At 41.3% G+C, this 27,384-nt stretch overlaps 1 protein-coding gene and 1 long non-coding RNA gene across 2 annotated transcripts; one reads left to right on the top strand and one right to left on the bottom strand.

The window, feature by feature from the left end:
• Positions 1-353: 353 nt before the first annotated feature.
• LOC139545768 (uncharacterized) lies at positions 354-9,192 on the bottom strand. The gene is made up of 3 exons (XR_011669134.1): positions 8,528-9,192; positions 2,754-2,782; positions 354-2,408 (listed from the first exon to the last, which is right to left on the bottom strand). It is a non-coding gene; the product is annotated as an uncharacterized lncRNA (long non-coding RNA).
• Positions 9,193-10,290: 1,098 nt separating this feature from the next.
• On the top strand, positions 10,291-17,958 carry nr2f1a (nuclear receptor subfamily 2, group F, member 1a). The gene is made up of 3 exons (XM_071353920.1): positions 10,291-11,562; positions 12,848-13,375; positions 16,728-17,958. The coding sequence occupies exons 1-3, from the start codon at positions 11,136-11,138 to the stop codon at positions 17,000-17,002; spliced, it is 1,230 nt and encodes a 409-aa protein (XP_071210021.1). The 5' UTR covers positions 10,291-11,135; the 3' UTR covers positions 17,003-17,958.
• Positions 17,959-27,384: the final 9,426 nt, after the last annotated feature.

Here is a 27,384-nt window from a genome sequence, read left to right as displayed (position 1 = left end):
GACTCCCGCGGCTCGGGCCCCCAGTCCGACGAAAAGGGCCACGTGTCGCCACCCACAGCCTCACTGGGACCACACCCCCACCCCCCGTTCGCAAGTGAAAATGAGAACCACGCTACCATAGAAAGGTTAGATCCTCATGCATGTGTCACCGCTAGGGCTGCCATCTTGGTACGCCTCAATTCAGCCACTTTAGAGATCTAAGATCTATGCACATGATCGCGTCACATGACCCACACCAGGAATCGTCAATCCCCTCATTGACACATGCAGTTCTATTCTATAGCAGCTTGCAATAGCAGACAACAAAATCAATGCAAATACCCCCCCCAAAAAATGAAACATTAAAATACAAGTGAAATGGATTGATTCTTTTATTCAGACAATTATTTTGCTTTCTCTGACAGTAATGCTATTACACATGATTAAAACGCAGGGTATCCACAGCACATCGTTGCATCAGCTTCCTACGTTCCCGTATGGTCTGTGACATGCAATGGCGGCGCCGACGTTAACCTGGGGCGACTGCATGTGTTCTTAAAAAATGTAGAGAGTGGGTAGGACTGGGGATGGAGGTGGTAGGATCACTCCCTGGGAAAGCATAAATAAATCATGGGGAACCGCGGGAACAAGCGGCATCATTACTTGCCTTGTCATCGTAATGGGGGCTGGCACTTACCTTAACCAGCCTCAAAGAGGAATACCAATAGCCTTTTTTTTTGCACTGACACAGGTGGCAGGATTCTGTGGAGGAACATTCTGGAAAATCAGAGAGAAACAGGGAAGAGAGGGAGGGAGGGAGCAAGAGATGGAGGATAGGGAAGAGGTAGGGCTAAAGAAATGGAGGGATATTGCAGGGGGAGGAGGATAGGATGCTACAACCTACACATCCTGATTAAACACAGCACTATATTTTCTCTCAGCCTCTACATCACTGATCAAGAAAAGTCGACGATACTAACATCCAAGGGGTTCACTTCTCTTTTTCTACTAACACCAGTCTCTTTTTCCTTTATTCATCTGCAAATACGCCAGAGCTTTGTAGAGCATTGCATTCAACTGGCGCTGTGAGGCTTGCCTTCCTCGGAAGTTCATGCTCAGGGAGATTCCCACAACCTCTTCCGATACATACAACAGGTTTATGTTTGATCGATAAGTGAATCCGTACAACCTTGGAAGAGATAGATGTTTAGAGGAGAAGTGTAGGAAGGGATAAGGAGAGGAAGGAGGTGTTGAACAGGAACATGTTGTGGAATGTCTGCTGTTCAGCCCCAGAACCCATTTGTCACGGCTTGAATTCGGCTCGGACGCCTCATGTCAGCGGGGTCATCTGAGGTAAACTTGCCATGTGGTCTCTCACACACACACACACACACAGAATCGACATACATAAATTAAAAGACTAGTAAAGGACGGGGCACATGATCAAGTACGTCCAAAACCTTTTTGCCCAGCGTAGCATAACACAGCTAGCTTCACCTTAGCTTCTGAATATGACAATAAGAACATTGACAATCAAACACGAATGGCATCACAAATACATTTGGACTTGAGAATGACATTATACATTATATACATATTCATAAAGTATTGATTCTGTTTCCGTTGACCCTCGGAGCTGTGTGGGCTGCTGGGTAGGAGGGATTAAGGTTAGCTGAGTGAGGTGGAGAGGAGAGCAGCGTGGCGTTAAGCTTAGTACACCCTGTAAATATGTCCTCTGGGTCCAGGCCAGGGCAGTGAGGACACAAGCACAGGCATGTTGATCATCTCTGACACAGGCATAACTCATAGCACAGTAGATATCTTCAGCTACGGACACAGGCGAAGCTCATATATCCTTAAGGCCAAGACAGACCAACAGGAACGTCGGCCGTGCACAGCAGGTGTGCAGCGGTTGGACGTCATATCACCGCTGACAACAGTACACAGGCCGTGATTTTCTGATCATTTCCTAACGACTCTACATGTTGAATCGCCACCACTCGCCGTCACCCAGTAGGTGATCCACCGTGCACAGTCGACATTCGTGTTGGTCTGTCTTGCCCTTAACCGACTGACACAGGCATAATAGCAACCCTTACCTTGTAGACAAATGCATAGGTCATAGAAGTACCTACCTAAGCTGGGAGTTTTGATAATCAGTATTTTTTTGTGTCGTTATTATTACTCCTGAAGACTACATTATTCGGACGTCAACGGTCAAACAAATCCAGGTCGCGGCCGTTGTGAGCCGCACCTTGTGTGACGGTGCTGACGTCACGATGTCATGGGTGCTGCTGTGACTAAGCTTATACAAACAGAGACATTTATTTTCCACATGACACCACAACCCTCTGTCGATTCTGACTGCGTGACAAGGTGATGCTCTTTATTCCAAAGGAGGGGCGGCCTGCCATGATGTTCCTTTCAGTCTGAGAGAGAAAAAACAACAACACAGAGACATTGATGAGAGGGGAGAGAGCTGCTTAAAGACACACTTCCAACGCAAGGCAAGCCAGATAAAAAAAAGTGGGTGGCTATCATTGGCCCTGTGTGCGTCACGCTGCCTTCTGATTGGCTACTTGACTTTGGCCATGCCCCGGACACAGTATCAAGATGGTATTACGGATCTGATTCAAGGGAGTGTTCGGGTTATACCAATACAATAAAGGTGTGTCGTTGGTCGATTATTCCATCCTTGAATCGATAAGTGGTAGACTAGTGAGATGTCTCAGTGAATTGGTGAATGGGGCCTGTGTGGCAGCAGTGGAACTTACATGGCACGATCCGTTTGCACAGTCGCTCACTCCCTGTTAGGAGGAAACACAATTAGTTCATTGTTGATGAGGGGAACACACACACACAAACAAATAAACTTGCCATATGATTATTGCCATAAAGTAATAACATATTGTTTGGTTTAAAGTTAAGTTGGTTTTGAATATAGATGTTTTCTTCAATGTGACCCCTCTGGCTTTCCACCAACAAAAGTATAAATAATTTCTCTGAAGAGTTTCATGGGGAGAGGGAACAACCGACTGATAAGGTCACAATCTGTCAGCTCGAGAATTAAAAATCAGCAGCCTTGTTGCTTTTCAGTGGGTGTGTACTGTATGAGGGCTGGGGTTGATATTTTAAGTTGCTTGTAATAAGTATCTGATGCATCCTGAAGAAAAATGATTTAACCCTTTTACCCAAACTGAAAGGTAAAGGGAGATATTCTCTGTTTAGTTCAACAGGCCTAATACCACAGAGGTGTGTTCATCATCATTCGGCAGGAACACCTGACATTGGTTTACTTCAAGGCAAAAGGTCCTGATGTAGCCATGTCCAAAATCCAGCGTAGCTTTGATGGTCAATTTAAATAGTGGGCAATAGCTGTGGAATCATTTGATTTCACACACACTCACTCACTAACGTGTCAACTCAATCGCACATAGATACACACACTCCATTTCCAAATAAATATGAAAATGTCTAAAAAAGGGCATCTGTAGTCTTTTGTGATTTGCCCATGTGTTCTTCTACCAACCAGGTGTACTGAACAGTTCAAAGCACCTTACAAAGGCTATTGTGGCCAAAACATTCTCTATTTTGTTGCCTGAAAGCAATTACAGCACTTGGAAAGGGAACAGTGCCGACTCTCTTTCTTCGTTTTCATGATTCATCACTGGCCCAGCACTGGTTGCCACACTTATGGATGTTCATATCTGGCTAACACCTCTGATCATTTCACAACCGTTGCCGGCATTATATTTCTCTAATGATAACACCCCACCCCATATAAGATGCGAGTATACCAAAGCACCTGTGTGTGTGTGTGTGTGTGTGTGTGTGTGTGTGTGTGTGTGTGTGTGTGTGTGTGTGTGTGTGTGTGTGTGTGTGTGTGTGTGTGTGTGTGTGTGTGTGTGTGTGTGTGTGTGTGTGTGTGTACTGTCGTGACATTATTATTATGATTCGGATTAGTATTATGATTACACTTATCTGCATTCTTGATTTGTTCTAGCTGTGTAATGACAAGGGGATGCAATAATGTAATGTTCCATACAGTTTGTGGGATGCACTTATATTTAACACATCTCATTTTCCCACTATTAATCACATGAATTTGTTCAGGGATCATGCTTAAACCATAGCTTATGGCTCACATAACTGTCCACTATTCCCTGGTTTGTAAAACGAATGGCTACATGTAAATTAGTCTATGCAAGCATTTTATCATCAGAAGCAAGTCATGTAAAATATATGAGAAATGATCAGAAACGAGGTTGAGCGTGATTTTTTTTCTTTTCTTGATGTAACATGTTATTCTCTGTTTAAACGTGCTCAGTCATGCCCTATTACAACACCGTGGCGGTTCAGCCAGACACAATTCTAATTAAGCGCCCACTGTGTGTTGGTTTAAGAAAAACATTATGGATACTTGAAGTGATGGCACTCATTTCACTACAAAATATGCACAATGACGGGCAAGTTTACATTGGAAATGTATCTCATGATTTAGTTCACCTCCCAGCTTCAGGATGGACACGTGAGACAAGCCACTTCTCCGGGCTCTGTGTCTTCCTTTCTCCCTTTACTCCAGTTTTAGTTTAATACTCCTTAAATGGTGATGTGCGGGGTCGCAAATTTGCACGGGAGATAATCTCGTTCTGCCTTTTTTGTCATTGGTCTATCTACAGTGTGTTTTCGGATAATGTGGCGATAGGATGAAAAGTAATCCGCGTGCAGAAATCTAAAAGCTCCTCTATCCTTGTAGAATTTCTCAAGAATTCCACCTTTGCCCTCCGGTTTCGCCGAAATAAATTACTTTAAGGGTGAAATGCCAGAATCCACTGCATTTGGAAAACTGTGTTCATGTTACCTCGGTCGCTGTAGATAGATGTAGTTGAGAAAATGAACAATTGTTCAAGCACTATGCGGCAAATGGTTGTCCTTATATTATATGGAATGAGGTGATTTTAAAAGTCTCAAGACATTGAAACTATCATAATAGCCTAAGCGCTTGGCCATTGGTTGCATTCACTAGGCTAATATGGTGTCTTCTCCCATTCAATGATACAATTATGATTTGAGTTGTGTTTTGCTAATTGTCCTCTTTGTTTGCCACCCAGATATTAGGCGTACCATTTTAAATCAGTATAGGTGTTTTGAATTGCCCTCCTTGAATTGCGTGCTGCACACGTTATACCCTACTAAGCTAGGCCTACCTTACATGTGATTTTAATCACTTATAACAATGTAATTTATGTCACGTTGCCCGTTTTGCCGGGTTAACAATTCAGAAAAAGCTGTTACTTTGATGTCTCTACTGGCGCTTGCAGTTTGGGTTTTTGGTGAACTACAAAATGACAGTGTTTGCACTGTAAAACTATCCGGATTTTAGCGCTAATGGATTTATGATCTCGGTCTCTGAGACCATCCAAAGTAATTAGCACATGTGCTCTAAATAGATCATGGTTTTGTGAGCAATAAAGCCATTACCCATCGAGTAAACTGACAGTCCCTCCAACTAAACTCCAACCACAAGCTAATTGGAAAAGTCATTTCGGCCTTATTGTCTACAATTATAGCCTTGGCTTTCCCAGCCCGAAAATCCTAATGTGTGGTGCTTTATTCATCCTGGTGTATTCAGGCCCATGATTAAAACCTTGAAGAAACAATCCCAACTGAACCTGTTAGCTACTTTGACAGTGTGAGATCGCGTTGGTCTGTCAATCTTGCATGTCACAACGCAATAGTTGGGAGTTAGGCGGTACGGTAAGAAGTATTAAATATCATTTCTTACACGTTTCATGTATAGGACTACGTGTAACAGGCATAAGCCTAAAAGTAGCTGGATATACACGAAGGACAGTAGGTAGCCTAATAGGTCATATTTCTAGCGTGACTTAACTGCTTGTTGACTATCTCAGGTGATACTTCATCATATTTAGTTCTGAAAGAAAGGTGTCACGTTCATGATATAGCTTTGAGTTTATTCTAAAATCCTAGTCCTAATAGTTTACGTTTCAACTTATGAAAAGCATTTCCCTTTAGTCCGTTTAACCATCATTTACGTCAGATAATTTTGTCCATAGGCCTACATTAAACATGGCGATTTTAAGTGGCGAGGCTCTAAAATATTTTCCCTATTTCTCACGAATAGCTTTTCCATTAAGAGCGATTAGATTATGTCTATTGAAAGTTGCTGATCCATAGAGAAAATGGCAGCGGATAAAAGGCGATTTCAAGTGACCTTCTCGTCCCTTTCACACCAATCTGAGCCCCGAATAGTTAGGGATCAGATTGGACAAAAGCCTCCTCCTCTTCTCTTTCAACTCGTAACGACTCAAAGTAGAGGGGCACGCAACAAAACCTCCAACTCACACATTAAAGTATAACGCACAGCTTGGGTCTACAGAAAAGTAGCAGCACTGGCCATCTTCATTTTTTCTTTATGTCGCCAAATTCACTATGCAAAATGTATTTTTCTAAATAATCTGTACGCATGGATTAAAGTTGAGAGACATTTATAACAAAACTAGGATATTAGGCTGCATAGAACACATCAAAACAAATCTAAATAGTACAGAAATTATAAACTTGTTTCATTATGCCGGTCTAGCCTTGATACATCCAGTGATAAGCTGTGTGGAAAAGTTTTAAAAGGCGCAGAAGAAGGAATTCTTAATCCATCTGTCTTCAGATGTTTCTGTTATCTGTTCAAACATTCCTATGTTAATTTAAGTTGAAGTTATTTTATCAAATTGAATTATCATAAATCACTCAAGTATAGAGTTTTAGTGAAATGTAGTTGCACATGTAAGCTAGGCTATTACGCATATTAAGTGGTGTGCAATAATTGACAGCACCCCTCATTTGTAGCCTAAATTAAAACACGGATGCAGGCCCCATGCACTTGACACGTCTCTAATACCATTTTCTCATAGTTTTTTAGACTCGTATTTTTCTTGGTTGACATATAGGCTATATGTTTTTGGAACAAAACACCGCAGCCTTTTCTTCATGGAAGTTAGTTCAGTTAGAGGCAGATTCTTAAGGCGGGCGCGGGATGGGAACAGCGGAGATCGGATGTGTGTTACCCTCTCTCGTCGTGAAGAAACATAACACTTGTTTTTACAGGAGGCATTTCGACTGAGGCCTCTAAAGCATCAGGTAAAGAAAGCAATGAATGCTCTCTGTCAGCTTGAACGGTGTCGTGACTCATGACTATATATTCACTGCACTGAAGCGTCTACATAACCTAAACTAAATCAATGAGGATTATATTATTAGCTATATTCCTGCAACGTTGTTAGGTGTTTAAATGATCTGAAATGCCTATATATTTGCCTCCGTGTTCACGAAGTAGGAGGTCTGGCTATCATGGCCTGTTATTGCTTTCACAATTGCTCCACAAGAGTTCATAACGCTCGATTGACTGCTTGCAGAAGCGAAAAACATGTTTGTGGGGTGAAGTCGGTCTGCAGAATTCGATTTATTTGTTGTAAAAACGGAGAGAGAGAGACCACATCACTTGGAAATGAGCCTAATGTCGCCTATATTTAAAACAAATACAGTATATGAAGTCCACGTAGGCCTATTTATATTGACCTCACCGCAGATGCTCAGAAAATATATGTATGTCAGGATGCATAGGCTACGTGTGCAAATATATTGCACTGCGAAAAGCATTTGGTATTTTTGGTAATAACATATAACATTCCTCAATGTGTAACATAGAAATGAATAGTAAGGCCTATAAGTTCCTGTTATGGGGAACTTTAAAAAAATGCATTTATAGCATCAACTTAAAATCTGAGACACAAGGGATTCGAAGTTGATTATAGTCTCACCAAACATGTATTTCATAGCCTATGCTTGTATCAATATCGCTCGATGTAAGTTGTATTTATGGCTCAATTATCTACTAAACAATAGGGCATTTGTGGTAATTAATTTCATTTACATTCCCTTAATCGTAAAACTTGCCTTTAAATTGACACACTTTCTTCTATTTATCTAACATTGTGTGGTTGAAATTGTAACTGCAAACTTTGCAATGAAATAATGATAATTTGATGATCGTGAACCTCCTAGATTTTCATATGACGAAGCAAAACAGCCGGAAAGTCTTCCAGGAACTATTCTCATGCCTAGCTAGTAGCCTACTATCCCTGACCAGCTCGGTCGAACAACTGTCCTATAATCCGTTGACACTATCTCTGAGACAAACAGGCTGTTATCGATCATTTCATTATGTGATCAAACAACAAATAGCCATGCACAGGTGAGATGCTCACGACTTGGAAAGGGTTCCCTGAATTGTGGTAACAGCATCAACGGTGCCAGTATATACTGGCGAAGACAGCTTAAAACGGAGAAACGGGTCCCCAAACCGGTTAGAATGTAAAGGAAAAGATTCAAAGTACTGCAGTTCAAAAGTTTCGCCCTGGAATGTAACAGTGGCTGTTTGGCATTTAGACAGATGGTCGTGTGGCGAGGCAAGAATGTATTCTTAGCATTTAAAGCTACTTGTGAATAGGTGAAACAGAAATTAATTGTGTACTTGCCTGGCTGGTGTTAGCCAAATTCAGTTACCGATGTTTTCCGTCCACCATAGCCTAATAGTCGTCGCTGGGTGCTTCTTCTTTTAATGTCCCGCTGTCCACTTTCTCGTTTTTCTCGCTGTTTTCGTGCTTTAGCCTTATTTCCCTCTGCTCTTATTCGCTGTCCCCCCCACTCTCTCTCTCTCTCTCCGTCCAACTCTCTTCCCAATCTGTATAGTAAAATCTTAATGATACACTTACAGAATATTCTTTGTCCGATTTAATCTTATTCGTTTCACCTTTTCAAAGAGCTGGAGACATGACCGGGAGACTCAGTGCAGTGTCTGAGACGGGGACGGGAAGAGCTCTGCTGTTGAATAGGCTACTTAAAAACACCCATTCCTCCTATGCGTTTGCAAGGGGGGTACTTGCATAATAGCGCTCCATTATATCTCTTAATAGCTGACCATAGTCGGAAAGACAATAACAAATGTGTTCATAAACTATTCACTTCATTTGAAAATACTGAAAATACCCTTTCCTCTATTTAGTGTATGCTATTATGGATGCATGTCGACGCACCGGGCTTGTAGCCCCACTGAACAAAGTTTTGATGACTTTGGTGGCTATGTAGCCTACATGTTTTTGTATCTGTCATATTCACACTACCCGAGTTTGTAAGTTTCATGTCAATGTTATCTGAACTAAGTTCCACTCATTTCAAGTGATTTTACCTTGAAGGACTTTTACCTTGAAGCTCAATCTAAAAGAGAAGCAGTAGCTGTTGTGTTTGGAACCTTCTTCAGGAACACAGCATCTGTAAAAATATGAATAAAAAGAAAGCAATTTTCAGGAGTTTACTTGTTTTTTTACAAACAATTTTACAAGGGTTGATAACAATAGATGTGAGTTATGCATTACTATGTGGTTGTAATTGTATACTGTACGCTAGATGGCAGACCGATCCAGACATTTTTTAGTTGGAGGCGCATGCAGGCTTCAGTATCCACACACAAAAAGCCGGAATCCCCGTGCAATTTTCAAACAGCTTCACATGATTTTGAGTTATTGTCATTATTAAGACATAATATGACACCCATTTAGTGATTGTGCAGGCCTTAAAACCACAACTGTTACAGAGCATTTCTTCTTCGTCGATGCAATTGTGAGATTCGTTGGCGCCGTCGCACCCTTTCTGTCTATTCTAACACGACTTGTCTAGGCTACTATGCATCATTTCTTACATTGTCATTTCCCCTAATTTGACCCTGCAATTTTGGAACCCAAACATTTTTTTTACAATGGAAATGTAACGTTGACGTGTATACCACAGTATTACGCATCACCAAATGCTGTAGGCTGCATGTAGCCTATAATAAAATACATCATACATTAATAATTATATCTCCCGCATTTATAATTAAGATAGCAGTCTCAAAACAAACCATTTCAAACTTTGGGGAATTCTATGCGAGTCCTTCTATGCGAGTCCCTTTCGCCTCGCACGTTTGTTTATTTCACGTGCGCAAAGCTTTGTCCCCTCTTTTACCCATCTTTTCGGCTATTCTATCCAGGGTTTCTTCCTGTTTTTGTGACAATAGACGGCCCGTAGGCTAATCAGGTTTCAAAGTAAATAGCAGCGCGAGGCGAGCTCAATGTAAATTGTGCTTGTCAGAGCCCCCAGTCGTAGGTAGCGAGGAACGAGGACTCTAACCAATCGAGAGAAAGAGGCTTGGCTAACCTTAGCCTCCCATTTTCCCTCTCCCCCCTCAATGCAGGGCTCTGGCCAGTCAGTCGCCTTTGATTATCAGTTGCCAGCAGCCTCTCTCTTGGCTCCTTGACACGAGCACCATATAAGGCGCAGCGATCTCCATAGAAACGTGTCAGTTTCAATAGTAGTGTCAAAGTTCACTATATACAGACATTCGCGAAGATCCCGGTTTCGGAAACATTGCTCTGCTGGTCTTCCCGTTTAAACGCATTCATTTTTGGGTCTCTCCGTCTTGCATATTCTATTAGTTGTTTTTTTTCTTCCTTATTTTTATCTCTTCGTGTTCGCTCCATTCCTGCTGGAGAGGTGAAACTACATGGGCACTACGGCGACGCGGTCTTTTTGCTGGACGAGATGAGGTTTATTTAAGAATATAGATGTAAAATCCTGCTCTTCAGTTTTTTCCTCCCCTCCAACAGCGAAGACGGGAGTAAGGAGCAAGGAAGAGAAGAGAAGGGAATTTATTTCTCGCAGCACTTTGGATCGCGTGTCTTTGAAAGATTTTATGTTCATTTCTACGTCCATGTGAATCGCTCCTGCCTCCTTTCTGGCTATTTTATACCAAACTGCATTTTTGTTACGTCTGGCTCGCTTTTTCTTCAAGATAGGGTACCTGAATGGCTAACTGCAATTTACCTTGGAACTGGCCTCCCGATACTTGCATATCCTGATCGGGTGCTTATTCTATCGTGTCCTGTATTTTGAAGGTATTGATCGTGTTCTGCTCCCTTCTTTCACATAGGAGATTGTTTGCTCCGATTTGACTTTGCACTGTCGTGTTTGAGATCTTTTTTTCTCCCCTCGCTTTATAAATCCCAGCGATCAGTTCGCTTTATCGCACTTTTCGGGCCCGAGATATGGCAATGGTAGTTAGCGTCTGGCGAGATCCGCAGGAAGACGTGGTCGGAGGACCTCCAAGCGGCCCAAATCCAGCAACTCAGCCGGCGAGGGAGCAACAGCAGACGGCGTCGGCAGCCCCACACACTCCGCAGACCCCTAGTCAGCCAGGACCCCCGTCAACACCTGGGACTGCTGGGGACAAGGGGAGTCAGAATTCTGGTCCACAGCATATAGAATGTGTTGTTTGCGGAGACAAATCGAGCGGCAAGCACTATGGTCAGTTCACCTGCGAGGGATGCAAAAGTTTCTTCAAGAGGAGTGTCAGAAGGAACTTAACGTATACATGTCGTGCCAATAGGAACTGTCCCATTGACCAACACCACCGAAATCAGTGCCAATACTGTCGGCTGAAGAAATGTTTGAAAGTGGGAATGCGGCGGGAAGGTGAATATCTTTTTTTAATGCCACATATGATTACGCATACTGAGTTCCATAGACGAGTAGAGCTGCCATATGGCATAAAGGTCATATACATAAGACATCCGTTGCACATCCATGTTTTTTTTGCAGGAATGTGCGTGTACGCGTTTAGCCTATAGAGGGTAAAATGTAATGAACGCAGCTCCAAAAGATAGGTCGTATAACAAAGCAGCATATTTACTTGACGGACGTTTTTGTGACCGTCAAAACTAAACATAACTATTTGCTATTTGCTTTTAGTGTTTTATAGGTTTTTAATAGTACTCGTGTGTGTGTGTGTGTGTGTGTGTGTGTGTGTGTGTGTGTGTGTGTGTGTGTGTGTGTGTGTGTGTGTGTGTGTGTGTGTGTAAGAGAACATGAAGTGCACTTCCTTACATGTGTAGTGATACACAAGTGTTTGGTTTGTCTGTGCATTAAAACGAACAGACAACATAACCACATCACCCTCCTGTTCCATATGCTTAGGCAGCTTGAGGAACGCTAGAGAAGTTGTGTGGAGCACATTGTTTTGCCTCATAATGTATGAGAGGCCGTAACTTTCCCTCTCTTTGGAGCACAAATGATAGCAATACTCGTATTTTAAATAAACCCCCACAATTACCATACATGTTATTTAATATATCCTCAATAAATAAATATTTTAAAAAAAATATATATAGACCAATTATACTTTTTCAAGCATATTGTCAAACGATTCTTCCTTGACTAAACTATTGCTATGCTAAGAAGGGTTTGACCCTTACTTGGTGTTGATGTATTTAGGCTATGCCATTCTTCTTCAGTGCAGTATAACACAGGTGTAATGGAGGAATATAGCTTTACGTTGATAAATACAGTGGTAAACTGACACATCGGCTGCATTGAACAATTAGATGTAGCATATACCTAAATGACACTATAGGCCTGTATTACTGCAATTTAGCAAATGGCAACACCCGTTATGTTCAATATTTAATATGTGTGTGTGTGTGTGTGAGTTAATCTAGATGCATGCATAGTCAATGCAAATGTAAACAGTGCAACATTGAGCATGGTGACATTGAAAATGGTATCATTTATTTAAACAACACACAATCTTACACACTACATAATTTACAGTTTGAGCTAAATTGGGATGGGAAACGCTACCCCCTTATTTTGAGAGCAGAAAACACTAGCTTGCCTTATGCTTCTCGGCATAGGTTGCACATACAACAATGTTCATCAGTTCTGGATGCACATTTCCTCTCCTTCTCTTTCTTTTTGTCAGCGGTTCAGCGAGGACGAATGCCTCCAACCCAACCGAACCCAGGTCAGTACGCGCTGACGAACGGGGACCCTCTGAACGGCCATTGCTATCTCTCCGGATACATCTCCTTATTGCTTCGGGCCGAACCATACCCGACGTCCCGATATGGAAGCCAGTGCATGCAGCCCAACAATATCATGGGTATCGAGAACATCTGCGAGCTGGCCGCTCGCTTGCTCTTCAGCGCTGTGGAATGGGCTAGGAACATCCCTTTCTTTCCCGATCTGCAGATCACCGACCAGGTGTCCCTTCTCAGGCTGACGTGGAGCGAGCTGTTTGTGCTAAACGCAGCTCAGTGCTCCATGCCTTTGCATGTGGCCCCTCTGCTTGCCGCGGCAGGCCTCCACGCTTCTCCAATGTCTGCGGACCGAGTCGTGGCTTTCATGGATCACATTCGAATCTTCCAGGAGCAGGTTGAGAAGCTCAAGGCCCTCCACGTTGATTCGGCAGAGTACAGCTGCATCAAGGCAATAGTACTCTTCACATCAGGTGAGTGTTTTCCATGCCACTATGTTAAGGCCTTCTCTTATAGGCGGGCAGTGAGGGGGAAGACTGGGTGAAAATCAGACTAGAGGCCATGGCTGTCTAGTGCAGGCTACTCCATTATGTTTTGTATAATAACATGCTGCATATATCCACAGTTATACATTTTGTGTGTTAGCCAAAGCGAAGTAAACAAACCGACCCACAGACAGCGTCTAATGTAATATTTTCAAAAACGTAATTTAAATGTGTATTTTACCTCGTATTAAAAGATTGAAAGCCAATATAATATTTAATAACTGTTGAGAAAATATGAAGCATTATATTTTTTATAAATCTGGATAACTATAGATATTTGTTTTGGTCTATGTCCCAGGCGTATTGTTTTATAACATTATATCCGTAAAGAAAAGCATCATTTGAGTATGACACTTCATGTAGGCTTTTAAAGTTGTGGCGCGTGTTTTTCATGTTTTGCGCGCACAAACACGGGTCATTTTAAAACAGGAAATGATCCCTAGCTGCCTGATCAAAGAAAATGATGAAATAGCCTAAAATGTCATTGTGTTACTTTGCTCGCCGCGGTAGACTACGCTTGAGATTGATATGGGAATGTAGGCTATTTTGTTTACTGATATTTCCTCTCACAATTATTGTCTTAAACAATTAGAATCCCACATTTTGAAAAGTAGTCTACACAGGGCAGCTCATTACTAGCTATCTGGCTGAGGCAAGTTTACCATTGGTGTCGCGCGTAATAATAGGCCTATAGATATTTAAAGTTTGACTGTGGACACTTGCTCTCATTACCATTTGCAAGTACCGCGTAAGGATAGTGGAGAGTAGGCCTAGTGGATAAAAAAGCCAAAATCGACCGTGGCTCAAAATAGCTATCATGTGGCTATTTAAAAGTGACCAAATTCTTATTAAATTGCCTTAATTCAATCAATACATTTCACATTTACGCACAATTTCGCTAATGATTGTGTTTTGTAATATAAGAAAATGTATTTATTTTTAATAAACACATTTTCACTCTCGAGATCCTCAAAAAAATATGACATCACCTATAGCCTACTTTAGCCTAAAGTAACCTAGTATTAGCATCTTACTTAATACTTCTTCTTTTTTTGATTAGGTCTATATTAAACATATCCACACTACTTGAAATACTAAAATACATTCATTGCATATTATATTGGGCATATATTATATTACATGATATGTAGGTAACATATAATGTTATGCATTTTGTAATTATTTTGTAAAAAATATGTGGATAAACAGACTGAGGTTGAGTGTTCAGTGAACTTGTTTTGATTCGTGGCCAAAGGGGAATTCAAAGGAAGTGTTTTATTCAATGTAATTAAACCTACCCCAGTCCTCTAGTTTGCCCTCCTCAGTGACATGGAAACCTTTCCCACTGCTTTATCTGTTCACGAGGACTTTTCCTGGATTTTGGGATAGTTTATGGCATTTCTGTCCTTAGCATCGAAACGTTGAGTTCTCGTTTGAGGCATCATTGCAAATAACATTTAAAGACAAACATATATTTACGTGCATTTATATGATCAATCAAGCCAATCTGGTCCACCTATAGACTACCTTTGCTATTGCAAACTTTTTTTAAATGTTTTATATTTTATATTAGGCATCAACCTAACATTATGACATTGAGGGCCTAGTGCCAAGTTGTTGTTACATTATGAGATAAAATATAACATAAAATAGCCTACAACTGAATAGTTAGTTGTTTAAGATGACTAGCTAGCTTAAACTTAGATTTTTGTCCATTTTAGCAAGAGACAACATGTAGGGCCAATGATATATGTAGCAAACTATTGTAGTCCCGGTTTACAGTGGTGTACATTGTAATTGGGTTACTTATAGCTATTTTCAAACAGGAAACTCATAGGCGTTAGCCTAGTTTAGGTGATTGTCTTCTTATGATTCCTAATATGTCCAGTTATCTATCGCGTCTTCATAATTAATTACATGTTTCTATCTGTGTTCAGATGCTTGAACGTGAATCTAGAAAATATATATCTTATGTTTTGTCAGTGTTAGTTCTATGTTTGGTGTACTACAGGGTGCCCTTTCACGAGCTTTCTTTTGCTTTTGACTCGTGCGTTCACTGCTGCGCAGTCGCCGAAATGCTTTGAACTTAGCCATTGCGTTGCGTTTCACAAGTTTATATTTGCAAGAGGTTTTTGAAATGTAATTCATTTCTCCCCGATTATTCATTGAATAGTGACACTCAAAAAAATAATCCAAACGGATTTGCATAGGCTACATGGGGTTGTGCCACCTATAAGTTCATACATAGTAAATCAACCCGAGATCTCCGAGTTGCCCCCACGCAGTCCGCGAGTTCATAAGGTTATTGTGTCTGGCCATAGTGAGTTATAGCCCTAGAAATCAAGATGAGGCTTAAAAGCCTCTCGGATAGCATTGTCCGATGTTTAATGTATTAGAGCTGGAGAATTGAGGCTATCGCTCCTGTGCACTTGCAACAAAGCAATGACTTAATGCAACATCGTCAGGCCTACACATAACGGTCCATATGCCAGTATGCTTGGCCTTGCACAACCGTCTACTGCAGATTTTTAAGCACGGGCAGTAAGCCTATGCCATGGCGACAAAACCGTTTAGTTTGTACTATTCGCAAACATATCTTAAGACATTGACATTGAGTGTATTTCTCTATTTAGGCCTATGCAGACTGCAATCCACAACCCCCGACTGTGTACAAAACACATTTCGCATGTGTTGTTGTGCTGGCTCCTTTTCGTATTTTTACGTGTTTTCTGCGTGACTATTGACTTCACCCCGCTAATAAATGTGATTGCTTCCAGCGGCCTTTCCTAGGCTACATTGAAAAGCAGGCCAAGCATGGTCTATCAAGTAAAGAGCGGAAAAATGTCTTAACAGCTTATTGAGAGTAGACTAATTAGGTCATATACAGCCATTGCAATTTCAACGTAATCAATGTATTTTCTACATGTGTATAGACTTGAGTCCCCTGATTCAGAAAGCACGAGTGGGCCTATACCTTTCCCCCTGCTTCCTCCAATTGGAAATGCTATAGGCTTATGCTACACACCATTTTCCATCCCAGATAGCTGCATATTCTTTGTTTTGATCGGTTTATGAACGTGTAGAGGTATCTGCCGCTGTGTGGTGCGTTCCCCACTTGAACATATCGCCCTTGTTTATTCTATATGACAGTCCCTCTTACTCAATGTGATGTAGCATGTTTGGGCAGTGTGTTTGTTTATTTCACTTTGTCAATAACACGTAACGCTGATGTTGAATGATAACCAGAGTGCTTTTGTGTTTCTATTTTTTGCCTGCACAGACGCCTGCGGCCTGTCAGATGCGGCTCACATCGAAAGCCTGCAGGAGAAGTCTCAGTGCGCCCTGGAGGAATACGTGAGGAGCCAGTACCCTAACCAGCCGAGCCGCTTTGGCAAGCTCTTGCTGCGGCTGCCCTCTCTCCGCACCGTCTCCTCATCGGTAATTGAGCAGCTGTTCTTCGTCCGCTTGGTAGGTAAAACTCCTATTGAAACCCTCATCAGGGATATGCTATTATCCGGGAGCAGCTTCAACTGGCCTTACATGTCCATCCAATGATCCGAATGAGAGTGACAAAAAAAAGAGAAAAAGGACCAAAATTCAGCATCCCGTACAAGAAGACTATATATAGGACCTTTTTGAACACATTGGAAGACATGACATGCTTTTTTTTTTGTCTTCTGGGACTAAGATCTGAGATGGAATACGTTATGTACAGAAAATATGGAACTGGACTTACACCTGTGTAAATCCACTCTCGTCTTCAAGAACAGTACTCTTCATTTTGTAAAATACTAGTCTTTATTTTCCTTTTTTGTAAAAAAAAAAAAAAAAAAATCATACAAATAAAATGAAAAACATCATATGCGCAGTAAGAAAAAAAAGAATCAAGATTTAGCGGGAAAATAATGTTTCCAAGCAATTATAAGAAATGTCCTGTGTCTATGTACCTGTCTGTTTTGTATTTTTTTCTGGTTCTAAACCAGCTTTTCTGTGATTCTATACTAATAATTTTTGATATAACCTTTTGCTTCTTATAATGAGTGCGATATATGTTTTGTCGAAGCTATGTTCTCCAAGAATTAAAATTGAAGTGAGAATTTAAAACAGAAAAATAAAGAAATTTAGACAAATAAGAAACAAGTCTAATCGCTATGACAATATCGCCACTGATGGTTGAACTTTTTCCAATTGATACTATGGACCTGCAACTGCAGCTTACTGACCTCGTGGACATTTTGAGGAGAGGACATCTGTGGCACCTTTTTCCTGGTCATGAGTGTGTGTGGAGTCGATCATCAGTCAAAGAGGAGAGACATGAAAATCAAAAGCACTTTTAATATATCGTTTCAAATACATTTTGTTTGTTTCGTCTTGAAATTTTCATTGTTTCTTGAATTTTATTGGTTGTTGCCTTCAATTTGCTTACTCCATGATGCAGCTTTTGCAGAAGGGTCGGTTGATGAAGTTGTGTGATGGTGACTGTACTATTAAAAAAGAAATAGGCAACTATGTCTCACTCTCAAGAATGTTCATCTGAAGCTCAAGATGCGCGCTGGCGCTTATTGTGTGGGATAGCATAATGCCAAACCAAATAAGGTGGTCCTCTTTTTTTCTTTACGCCACTCTTCATACACAGGTGTAGGCGACACAATATGTTTGCCTTATATATGCGTTCTCCAGTTTTGTCTTGCACAATTACACAAAAATTCAAAAACATTATTGTCATTTTGCTTCTAGTGTGGCTTATTCTTCAATGTAGGGGAGCGATGGAAAAAGATGACGTGAACATAGAACTGGCGTTATTTAGGTTGGTTGGCTGGTGTGTTCATTGCATAGCTAGCTGTATGTTACTGTTTCATGCACTCACTCACGACTGGGTATGAACACAAAGAAGCACATGTTATGTGCCGAATTAGACGGTAGTGACGCTGCTCGCTGTCTGTGAGCGCGTTAATGACTGGTTCATATGTTCACAGACAGCAATGAAAAGCAGGCGCGCCACCGAGGCTTCTCTAAACTACCTCCTGTGGCTTAATCAAGGTGGATTCTCAATTCACCTTTCACTCAATTCACGAAACATATGCATTCGCCCCTTCAAAAATATACCCTTTGGAGGTATTGCTTCAAAATTGATACACATCTTGGCTAGGGATTACGCTAGCTGCAAAACAGATGTAAAATGAGTGATCAATTTGGAAAATGTATTTTACAGCATGTACGCCAGTCGATAGGAAGGAACATCGAATGCGATGCGTTGTGATGGAAAACAGAGAGTGAATGAGACAGCGGTAAACAAAGTGCACAGTGCAGAGACAAATGGCAGAGGAAATGTGCAGAGGCAAAGCACTGTGTTTGTGGCCTAGGCTTGAATATAGCCTACACTTAGAATATAATGAATACATCGACGAAGTCCTCAAGGTGTTGGGATTCTGATTTTCGACTGCACGGTACTCTGTGGAGTAGCTTCATGTACAGAGGCTGCATGTCTCTTTGCGTGCCATTGTCTCCTTACCCTTTAAGAAATGGTTTTGAGAGGAGACCTCTAAGCGTACAGAATGAATCCAGTATAATGTCCATATACTCTACTGCACGTAATGTAGCTATTAGACTCAAATAGGGACATATTGGAATATGCCTATGGTGGGAGGAATAAAACAATGGGCCTTGTAGCCCTTGCCTCGCAGTCGAGCTTGGGATAGTAAGTAGCATGTAGCCTATAATGTCTTTGATTTGATTTATATCTCCATGTTGGGGCTGGGGGAGGGGTATGTGTATCGTGACAGTGGTTGATTTGAGTGTGTGTTCCCTGATTCATTCATATACCAGTAACTTGTTGTTGCTTAAATGCCAGAGATGTTGTGACATTTCCTAGGCCTAAATGTACCTGTCGTAATAGTTTAAAAAAAATGATCTTACCCCTTGCAAAATTTAAGTAGGCTAGGCCTAGTTCTCATGGCCTCATCGGGTCAAAATATGAGCAGGCCTTATTTGATCCCAGTCGAACTGTGGTCCTGATTGAAGCGGTGTTCAGGCTCTAGACTTTCTACAAATATCTCAACACGGTATTTCTTAATACCAAGGTAACCCTTTAATGTGCTATGTCCTTAATGTGTAATGATACGGCTACGGTTATGAACTAACAACTGCACGGGCAGTTTGCAGGTCGAAGTTGGAGGATGAGGCCTTGTAGTATTGCTTTGAATTAATACGTTTAAACACTCATTTTAACATAGCATAGTCAAGCAGTTTACAGGTGACCCATTTTCTCTTATAAGAAAAAGAAAATAACTTAGTTTAGCTTATAGCCCAGCCTACTCCACATATTTTCTTGGAAATACAAAGATTGTATAGCATACTCCCCCTACTCATTTTCTTTTGTAAATCTGGTTGTATTTATATTACTTGTTTATTCGGGGCAAGTAGTTTATGATTACCCGCAAAGGAAGAGTTGTTGAATTTGAAAAAATACATTTACTTAAAATAGTGTCATTGATGACGAGTCCCGATCAATTCGAGCCTATATTTACAGCCTTCGACTAAATTGTTCACCAGCATATTAAACGCAGCTTTCAACTGGTTGTCTGTCCTCACATAATGTATTCTAAACCCCTCTAGAATTCACACTTTCATCCTTTGCTGAGCGCATTCTGTTACACAATCGCTACACTACGGGCTAAAGCAATTCAAAATCACATAATTCGAGCCATGTGTATGAAGCAGTAGGACTAACTACAAACCAGAACGATAGGCTACAGAGGTGTATAGCTTCAATTTCCTAACAATTATGACAATTGAAAGAGCTTGCTATAATCCCAGATATGCAATAATTACATCTAATCTCATAATGGTTTAGTATTTGGCTTTCCAGTAGCCTAACCTCGTAGACCGTAGTGTATTGGGATGATAAGCGGTCTTTTTTTTTGATCACTCAACGTTCAAATATTTGAGGCTATACAAAGGCTCTCTCTGGGTCTTGTATGCTGGTGATATCTTAGCTGCCATTCTGAAGAAGAAGAAAAACGTGTTACATGTTTGGAATGTTCTATTATATTGTTACACTTGACTGATGGTGGTGGGTAAAGGGAACGTGATCTGTAACACACTATAGGCCCCATCTCGGTCATTTCGGAAACTCTGGTTACAAAAGTGTTATTCCTAAATTAGTTAAATAACCATTTACCTTTGTCTGGTTTCATTCATCAAACCACAAGTGAAGGACTCCTAACATGGGGCTGGCTATTTGTTTGCTTACACAAGCAGCTGGGTGCGATTTCACGTTTGAGATATCTGAAAGCGAAAAAAAAAATTCCCGAAGTTGTCAGCGAACCTATTTCCAAACCTTATGCAACCAATGGCTCCACACGTCTTGAGAGGTCACGAGGCAATAACAAGCTTGTGTGGGGTAGCACAGTTCATTTCGCCTATGTCAGGCCTAAGCACGTTAAGTCACTGTTGACAAATAGTTCGACAAAAAATATTTTCTAATAGAAGCTTTGGGATGCGTGGACAATCCTCTAAAGCGTGGGCTATGACAATGTTATACGCTTAACTTTTATTTTAGGTATTGGCTTATGCAAATGAATACACGACAATTGACTTCCAAGTTTTTCCAGCATCGCTTGGGAATTCAAACGCTTCTGGTGAATGGTTGAAAACAGCACAGGGGGAAATAGCCTATCATTCTAAATATTGTCCATGTCTGTTGCGTTTTGTTTATTATAAGATGGCCTAGGTTGCTTTCTATGTGGAATGGTGACCATATGTAGTCGACCTGGAATTAACAATGTCAATGATCGCAGAGCAATTCTGTCGTCCGCAGACCTCACACGCAAGCTCTAAGCCATGGATCAAATCCAACACTACAGGGTATAAAATATCCCCAGTTGTGAATGTAACGTAAGGTGACGCCTCCGTGTGTGTGTTGTGCGCGCGCGCTCGTGGATGTGCAAGTGCGCGGGTGTGAGTGTGAGAGAGTGAGAAACAGAGAGTGAGGCGGTTGCGAGAAAGCACAGATCGCTGTGTAAGCGATCTCTTTGTGTTGATTTAGGAAGACATTTGCTGTATATAACGTTCAAGGCTGATAATATCATTGCCTGGCCAGATAAAAAAAAAAAAAGCATTGGCCAAACCATCGGGTCAGCTATCGATCTGCTTCTCTCCGTGAGCGAGCGAGAGAGAGGGCGAAAGAGAGAGATGGAGGAGGGAGAGAGCGAACGAGGGGTGAGAGACAGAGAGAGACCCTTTACTCATTAGTATTCCATACCCATGGACAGGGACAGACTGGGACCAGAAATCGGCATGGGTATTTCTAACACACCGGCCCATTCTTTTCCTCAATGTCCCAACTCCGGGCCATTATCTTTCTTGATGTGCATTTTTGTTGCCAAATATGTATTTTTTTTGCATTAAACCCCCGAAGTAGACAGGTCCATTGGGCTAAAGATGGACCAACACATCTGGCATTTGCCAGAATTGCCCTATGGCCAGTCCGTCCGTCCCCATGGACTAACGCCGACAACTAACAGAGATATCCAGGTCTACACCATGCATTTTCTCCTTTTGTCTCCATACCCTTCATTCCAACTGACAGATTTCGTCACAGCAAACACACAATTTATGCATTTAGCCCTACACTCTAACATAATCCACGCACAATATAAGTCCTTTTAAAAGGATAGGCATATCAAAAAAATAAGACGTGAATTGTTATCTTCATGCTCATTAATAGTGCTAAGACATTTGAAATCTGTGTAGCCTATAGTTAAAGCTATAAGTGAGAGTATAAGCATAGGCTAATTACGATAATTGTGTGCCTTTACAGTAACATGGTCAACTAAGTTGTCCAAACTCTTACATAGAGTACTTTTGGTGTATTTATTATAAGAAAACATTATTTTATTATTGATTGGCAGGTGAATCGTCAGAGGGTTGAATTCATCTTAAACTAGCTACCTCAAGGGAAGATGCTACACAGTTTAACGCAATGTATGCTGCTAAACATCAGCCACCATGGATTGTACTGCCATCTGGGCACACACTGGTTGAATCAACGTTGTTTCCACAGTCATTTCAATTCAATTATGTTGAACCAACGTGGAATAGACGTTGAGTTGACGTCTGTGCCCAGGGTGGTAGAATGCACCGGGATGTTAGGCCTATAGAATATTATCTCCTGCAAGCCTTATAGGCTAAATGTTGTTAAATAAAAAATATTGAAGTTATTATTTATGATTTGGCGTAAGAGAAAAAAAATCATGATCATCATCAAGGGACATTTGATGATAATTCTTTGACAGGGGCTTTGGGAATCTATATCTTAATACGCGCGCAAGACTTGCCCAACAATGACAGCTGTTCATCAGATAGTAACTTCTTTCCAAGTTTTTTTCCCCTCCCACCCGGAGCCCGGTCTCTATCTTGCTTTGTTGTTTTAAAATATGCATGTCTCTCCGGAATGCCAGTCACGAGTCCAAACTTTGTGTCCAACCTCCCACATGAAATTATCCTTTTAAAGCGGGCTCAATATGTCTCAATCTGCACTGCACTTCATTCTAAGCTTTTGGGTATAGTCTATGGGACAGTGCCCAGCAATATATGAATTAAAGCGAGATGTTGTGTCGAACTGAAATATTTCAGACTTTATGACTGTGAAGAGAGGCGGCTCAGAGAGACGCTGAAACAAGAGACGACTATGACGGTCCGCGAAAAAAAGTAAGACTTTTGTTTTGATTTTGTCCCTCTTGCACAATGTGTGTGTGCGCGTCTGAGTGAAACGGATAAGCAAGGGGGAGAGGAGAGAGGGAGAGAGCGAGATCGAGAGTGAGAGAAGGGGGAGGGATATGTGAGAAAGGGAGAGAGGAAAGGATGTGCCTATGCGTATGTGTATGACTCCGGTTGTCATTAACAACAAATTAATCAACATGTGGCATTCAAACTCGAGAGCGCTATTTTTCAGTGTATGTAGGAAATAAATCACAGTACCGGAAAAGAAACCCCGGAGATTGGAAAGGAAAGTTTATTTTGAAATGGAAACCGTGAAACGAGGTAACCGAGTCGAAACAAGGAGGAAAGGGGCTGTTTTTTGAGAGAAGAGTATAGCTCTATTTCCTATGGGAAGTTTATAAGGATGTGTGTGATTGTCAGTAGCAAATGTCGTCATTATGGCTAATGGAAAATCGACTTGCAATAACAAGTAGGCTATAAGAATAATATTGTGTAGCCTAATAAAAATGTGTTTTGAGTCAGAGGAGAGGTAACATTTTGCTTATGGATACTTAAAAACTTGAGGTGCTGCCCGAAAAATTCCACAGTGGTGCAAACATAACATCATCACCAGCGTGCTACCGCTAACTAATTCATTTCCTTAATCCCTTCAGAAATGTCAGAGTCATCGGGAGAGCCACACAACTAAATTAATTTAACTACCGTGTTAATTTATTCATTTGGATATGTTTTAATAGATATCCCCACAGTGTGATATGTCAATATATGGGAGGCCAGCAATGCCGGGTTTACATACCTGATAACGTCCTGGCTTTTCATCTATATTTACCGCTTCTCTTTCTAATACACACCAGATGGTTTGTGACTGTGCCACCGCTGCCAGTGAGCTACTCAATTTGACTCAGCTGCATTTTGTTGCAATTACACATCATGCTGAGACCAAATTTACTGGTGACCTATTTTTTCAGCATTTTATTTTGTATTTATTTGTTTAACTATTTGGCCAACACTGTATAATGTTTCACTTCAACGTCAGGATTTTCACATGTGGGAAATGTTGCTTTAAATGCATACGTTGTCTAGCCTAGGCCTGGTGAACACACGTTCAATGGGTGGTGTAATGAACAAGACAATACATAGCATGTCTTCAAGGTTGACCAAACTGTGTTGATAGGCCGCTCACTCAATCAAATATGATGCTTATGAAGCAATTGGCCGTTTGTCTAACTAGTCTGTATCTGTAAGCTTATTGGCTGCGTCTTCAAAACAATACACTATAGACCTATGTTTTTTGACAAAACAAACAAAACAAAACTATATATATAGGCCTATATGCAATGCACTGTAAAGCCCCTAATTTTGGTAAAGGCCAGCTGTCTCCTAGCTGAATCAATCAATTTGTTTAATTTCAACTATGTTTATGACGAGATGATTAGGCTTATAAGTCTGAACAATAATAGCCATTATGAAAATAACGGAGACATTCTGGGGCCGTTCCAACGTTACATATGTAGGCCGTCATAAAATTATATGTGAAAAATGGTACATCTGTTTTCCTACTATGAAGTGTGCTAGAATATTTGTATGATCCAGGACTGTCAGAAAAGAGTTATCCTTGAACTGCTATACATGTGTGGCGATATAAAAGACAACAACATATAATTAACATTTTATTAACCTTACACTGAATTTAGTGAGCTTATCTAATAACCTTGCTTGATAATGGGCACCCATTCGTGGTATACTTAAGCAATAAGGCCCGAGGGGGTGTGATATATGGCCAATATACCACGCTAAGGGCTGTTCTTACGCACAACGCAATGCGAAATGCCTGGATACAGCCCTTAGCAGTGGTATATTGGCCATATACCACAAACCCCGGGTGCCTTATTGCTATTATAAAGAGGTTACTGACTTAATTAAAACAGTAAACAAGTAATTTTGCGTCATACTTTGAGCCAATCAGCATCGAGGAATCAAACTACCCGGTTTATAAAATGTATGTTGGTCTTTATATTGTAACAATTTAGCCTTTGTTTATCTGGTTGGCGCAGAATGGTCTGTTTTCTTGATTGACTGAAACGTTTCATAAAGGGCATTTTTTATCTATGCCATTGGGAAAGGTCTTGACAGTTGCAGGGTTTCGTAAGGTTGATGCTGCACACACATCACCTCGCTCTCTCTCTCTCTCTCTCTCTCTCTCTCTCTCTCTCTCTCTCTCTCTCTCTCTCTCTCTCTCTCTCTCTCCCCCCTCTCCCTCTCTCTTTATCTCTTTCTCTCTCCAGCCTAGAGGAAAGGCAGACTGTTGATAAATAAATGTATTTTTTCGATCTTACTCAGCATCATCCATCATATGTGTGTGTCTGTGCAGCAGCATTGGTGCGTCTAAGCAAAGAGAGCCTGCCAATAGCGATGTAACACACTGGAAAAACCTCGAGGAAGGATGTAACGCGAGTGTCTTCATGTTAGACAATTACTTCAACATTTATAGGCTAATACACAGTGGCCGTTATTATCCAAATGGAATATCCTTTGGCATATAGGCTACTGATAATATAAGCAGGCCTCCCTTTTGAGATAGGCTACCTGCATAAATAATCTTTTAAAATGTCCCAAATCTATTCGCTTTTAACACATATTGTGCTTTGATGATTGTAAAGCATTCGATAGAACGTTTTTCTGCTCGCCTAAAGCGCTTGGACCGCTCCATAGAGAATCTCATCTCGCTATAGCTGTTACCACTTTGCCTAGGCTACATACAGCCGCTGTGATTATAGAAGTGCCTCCTCTCCTTGTTAGAGAAGCAACGCTCCAATCTACCCTCTGTGAAGCCTTTAAAGTCCGCGTGATATAGTAAAATACGTGTGCGCGCGCTCACGTGTGTCTGCTGAGAAAAGGTGTGGAGTCGGTTGGTTAGAGGGAGAGAGGGGTGTAAAGGGAGGGGGTTAACGGAGTGGCCTTTCCTCGATGACTGACACGACCCCTCTCTCTTCAAAGGCCATGCAGAAATAAATGCATCAAATTTGAACGGCAAATGAATTTTTGGGTGGTATTTCAGAGTACGAAATTCAGAAATTGGAATGTGTCTTTTCTCTGCAATATTGAATTCAGGATGGTTCGAACCATCACCACATTGGCGAGTATTCAATTACTCCATCTACACACGCGCATTCTCAGCTAGTGTGGTATTTATTTGTCCATGGCTACCACCCCTCCTCCTGCTCCTTCCATGCAGCCCCCCACGTCCAAATTCATTTGCATTCGTTGATGATATCAGTAAAGAATAGCTAGCATTCTAGATGAGGCGGGGTGGGGGAAGGAGGTTTATGTGGATAAAACTGGACGGAGAGTGGACACGGCCCGAAAGGTCAGCCGCCCATTCAAGGTGGCGGGGGGGGCGGGCGGGCTGGGATTGCCAGAGAGGCTTATTTGAAAGCGGGAGTATTTGAGGCAGGGGAATGAAAAGGAGTGGAGCACAAAGCTCGTCATACTTCAAATACGCCCAGTCACATCTTCACTCTTTCCACTCCACGCAGAGGCGGCAAAAAAAAGAGTGGGGGGGGGGGGGGGGGGCTACAGAAAAAAATTAAGATGTGCAGGAAAAGAAGCAATACGGGGTTGGAGCAGGACTTGGAGCAGGACACACTATCCTGAAAATCAATAGGCTAGCGTAACATGCAACATTATTGATTGTTTTTAACTATAGCCTATATATTTATGCCGGTAGCCTATTTGACACACATAGCTGCCTTCACCTTGGAGATGCCATGCACGCTCGTGCACGTGTCTACAACAGGTTAATCGCGTTTGTGTTGTTTTAGCAGGAAACGACTCTTTAGGTCATTGTTCATATAATAAATAATTGGACTGCATGAAGCCATAAGGGATATATCTGATTTCTGTATGAAATTAATTGACACTTCTCCGGATTATTTTTATGAGAAGAGGCATACTTTCATCACACTGAGAGGTCGAGAATGTAGGCCCACACACACACACACACACACACACACACACACACACACACACACACACACACACACACACACACACACACACACACACACACACACACACACACACACACACACACACACACACACACACACGCCTGGATTGAGGACCTGGATTAGATTGTCATAAAGACCTAATGATGGGACACTTCTGCAATTACAAAATAAGAAAAAGAGTAGTTTATATGCGCAAATGTTTTT

The sequence above is a fragment of the Salvelinus alpinus genome, chromosome 19 (genome assembly GCF_045679555.1).
Source record: "Salvelinus alpinus chromosome 19, SLU_Salpinus.1, whole genome shotgun sequence".
Classification (NCBI taxonomy): Eukaryota; Metazoa; Chordata; class Actinopteri; order Salmoniformes; family Salmonidae; genus Salvelinus; species Salvelinus alpinus.
Note: the sequence above shows the minus strand (reverse complement) of the source record. Positions and strands in the feature narration are given on the sequence as shown.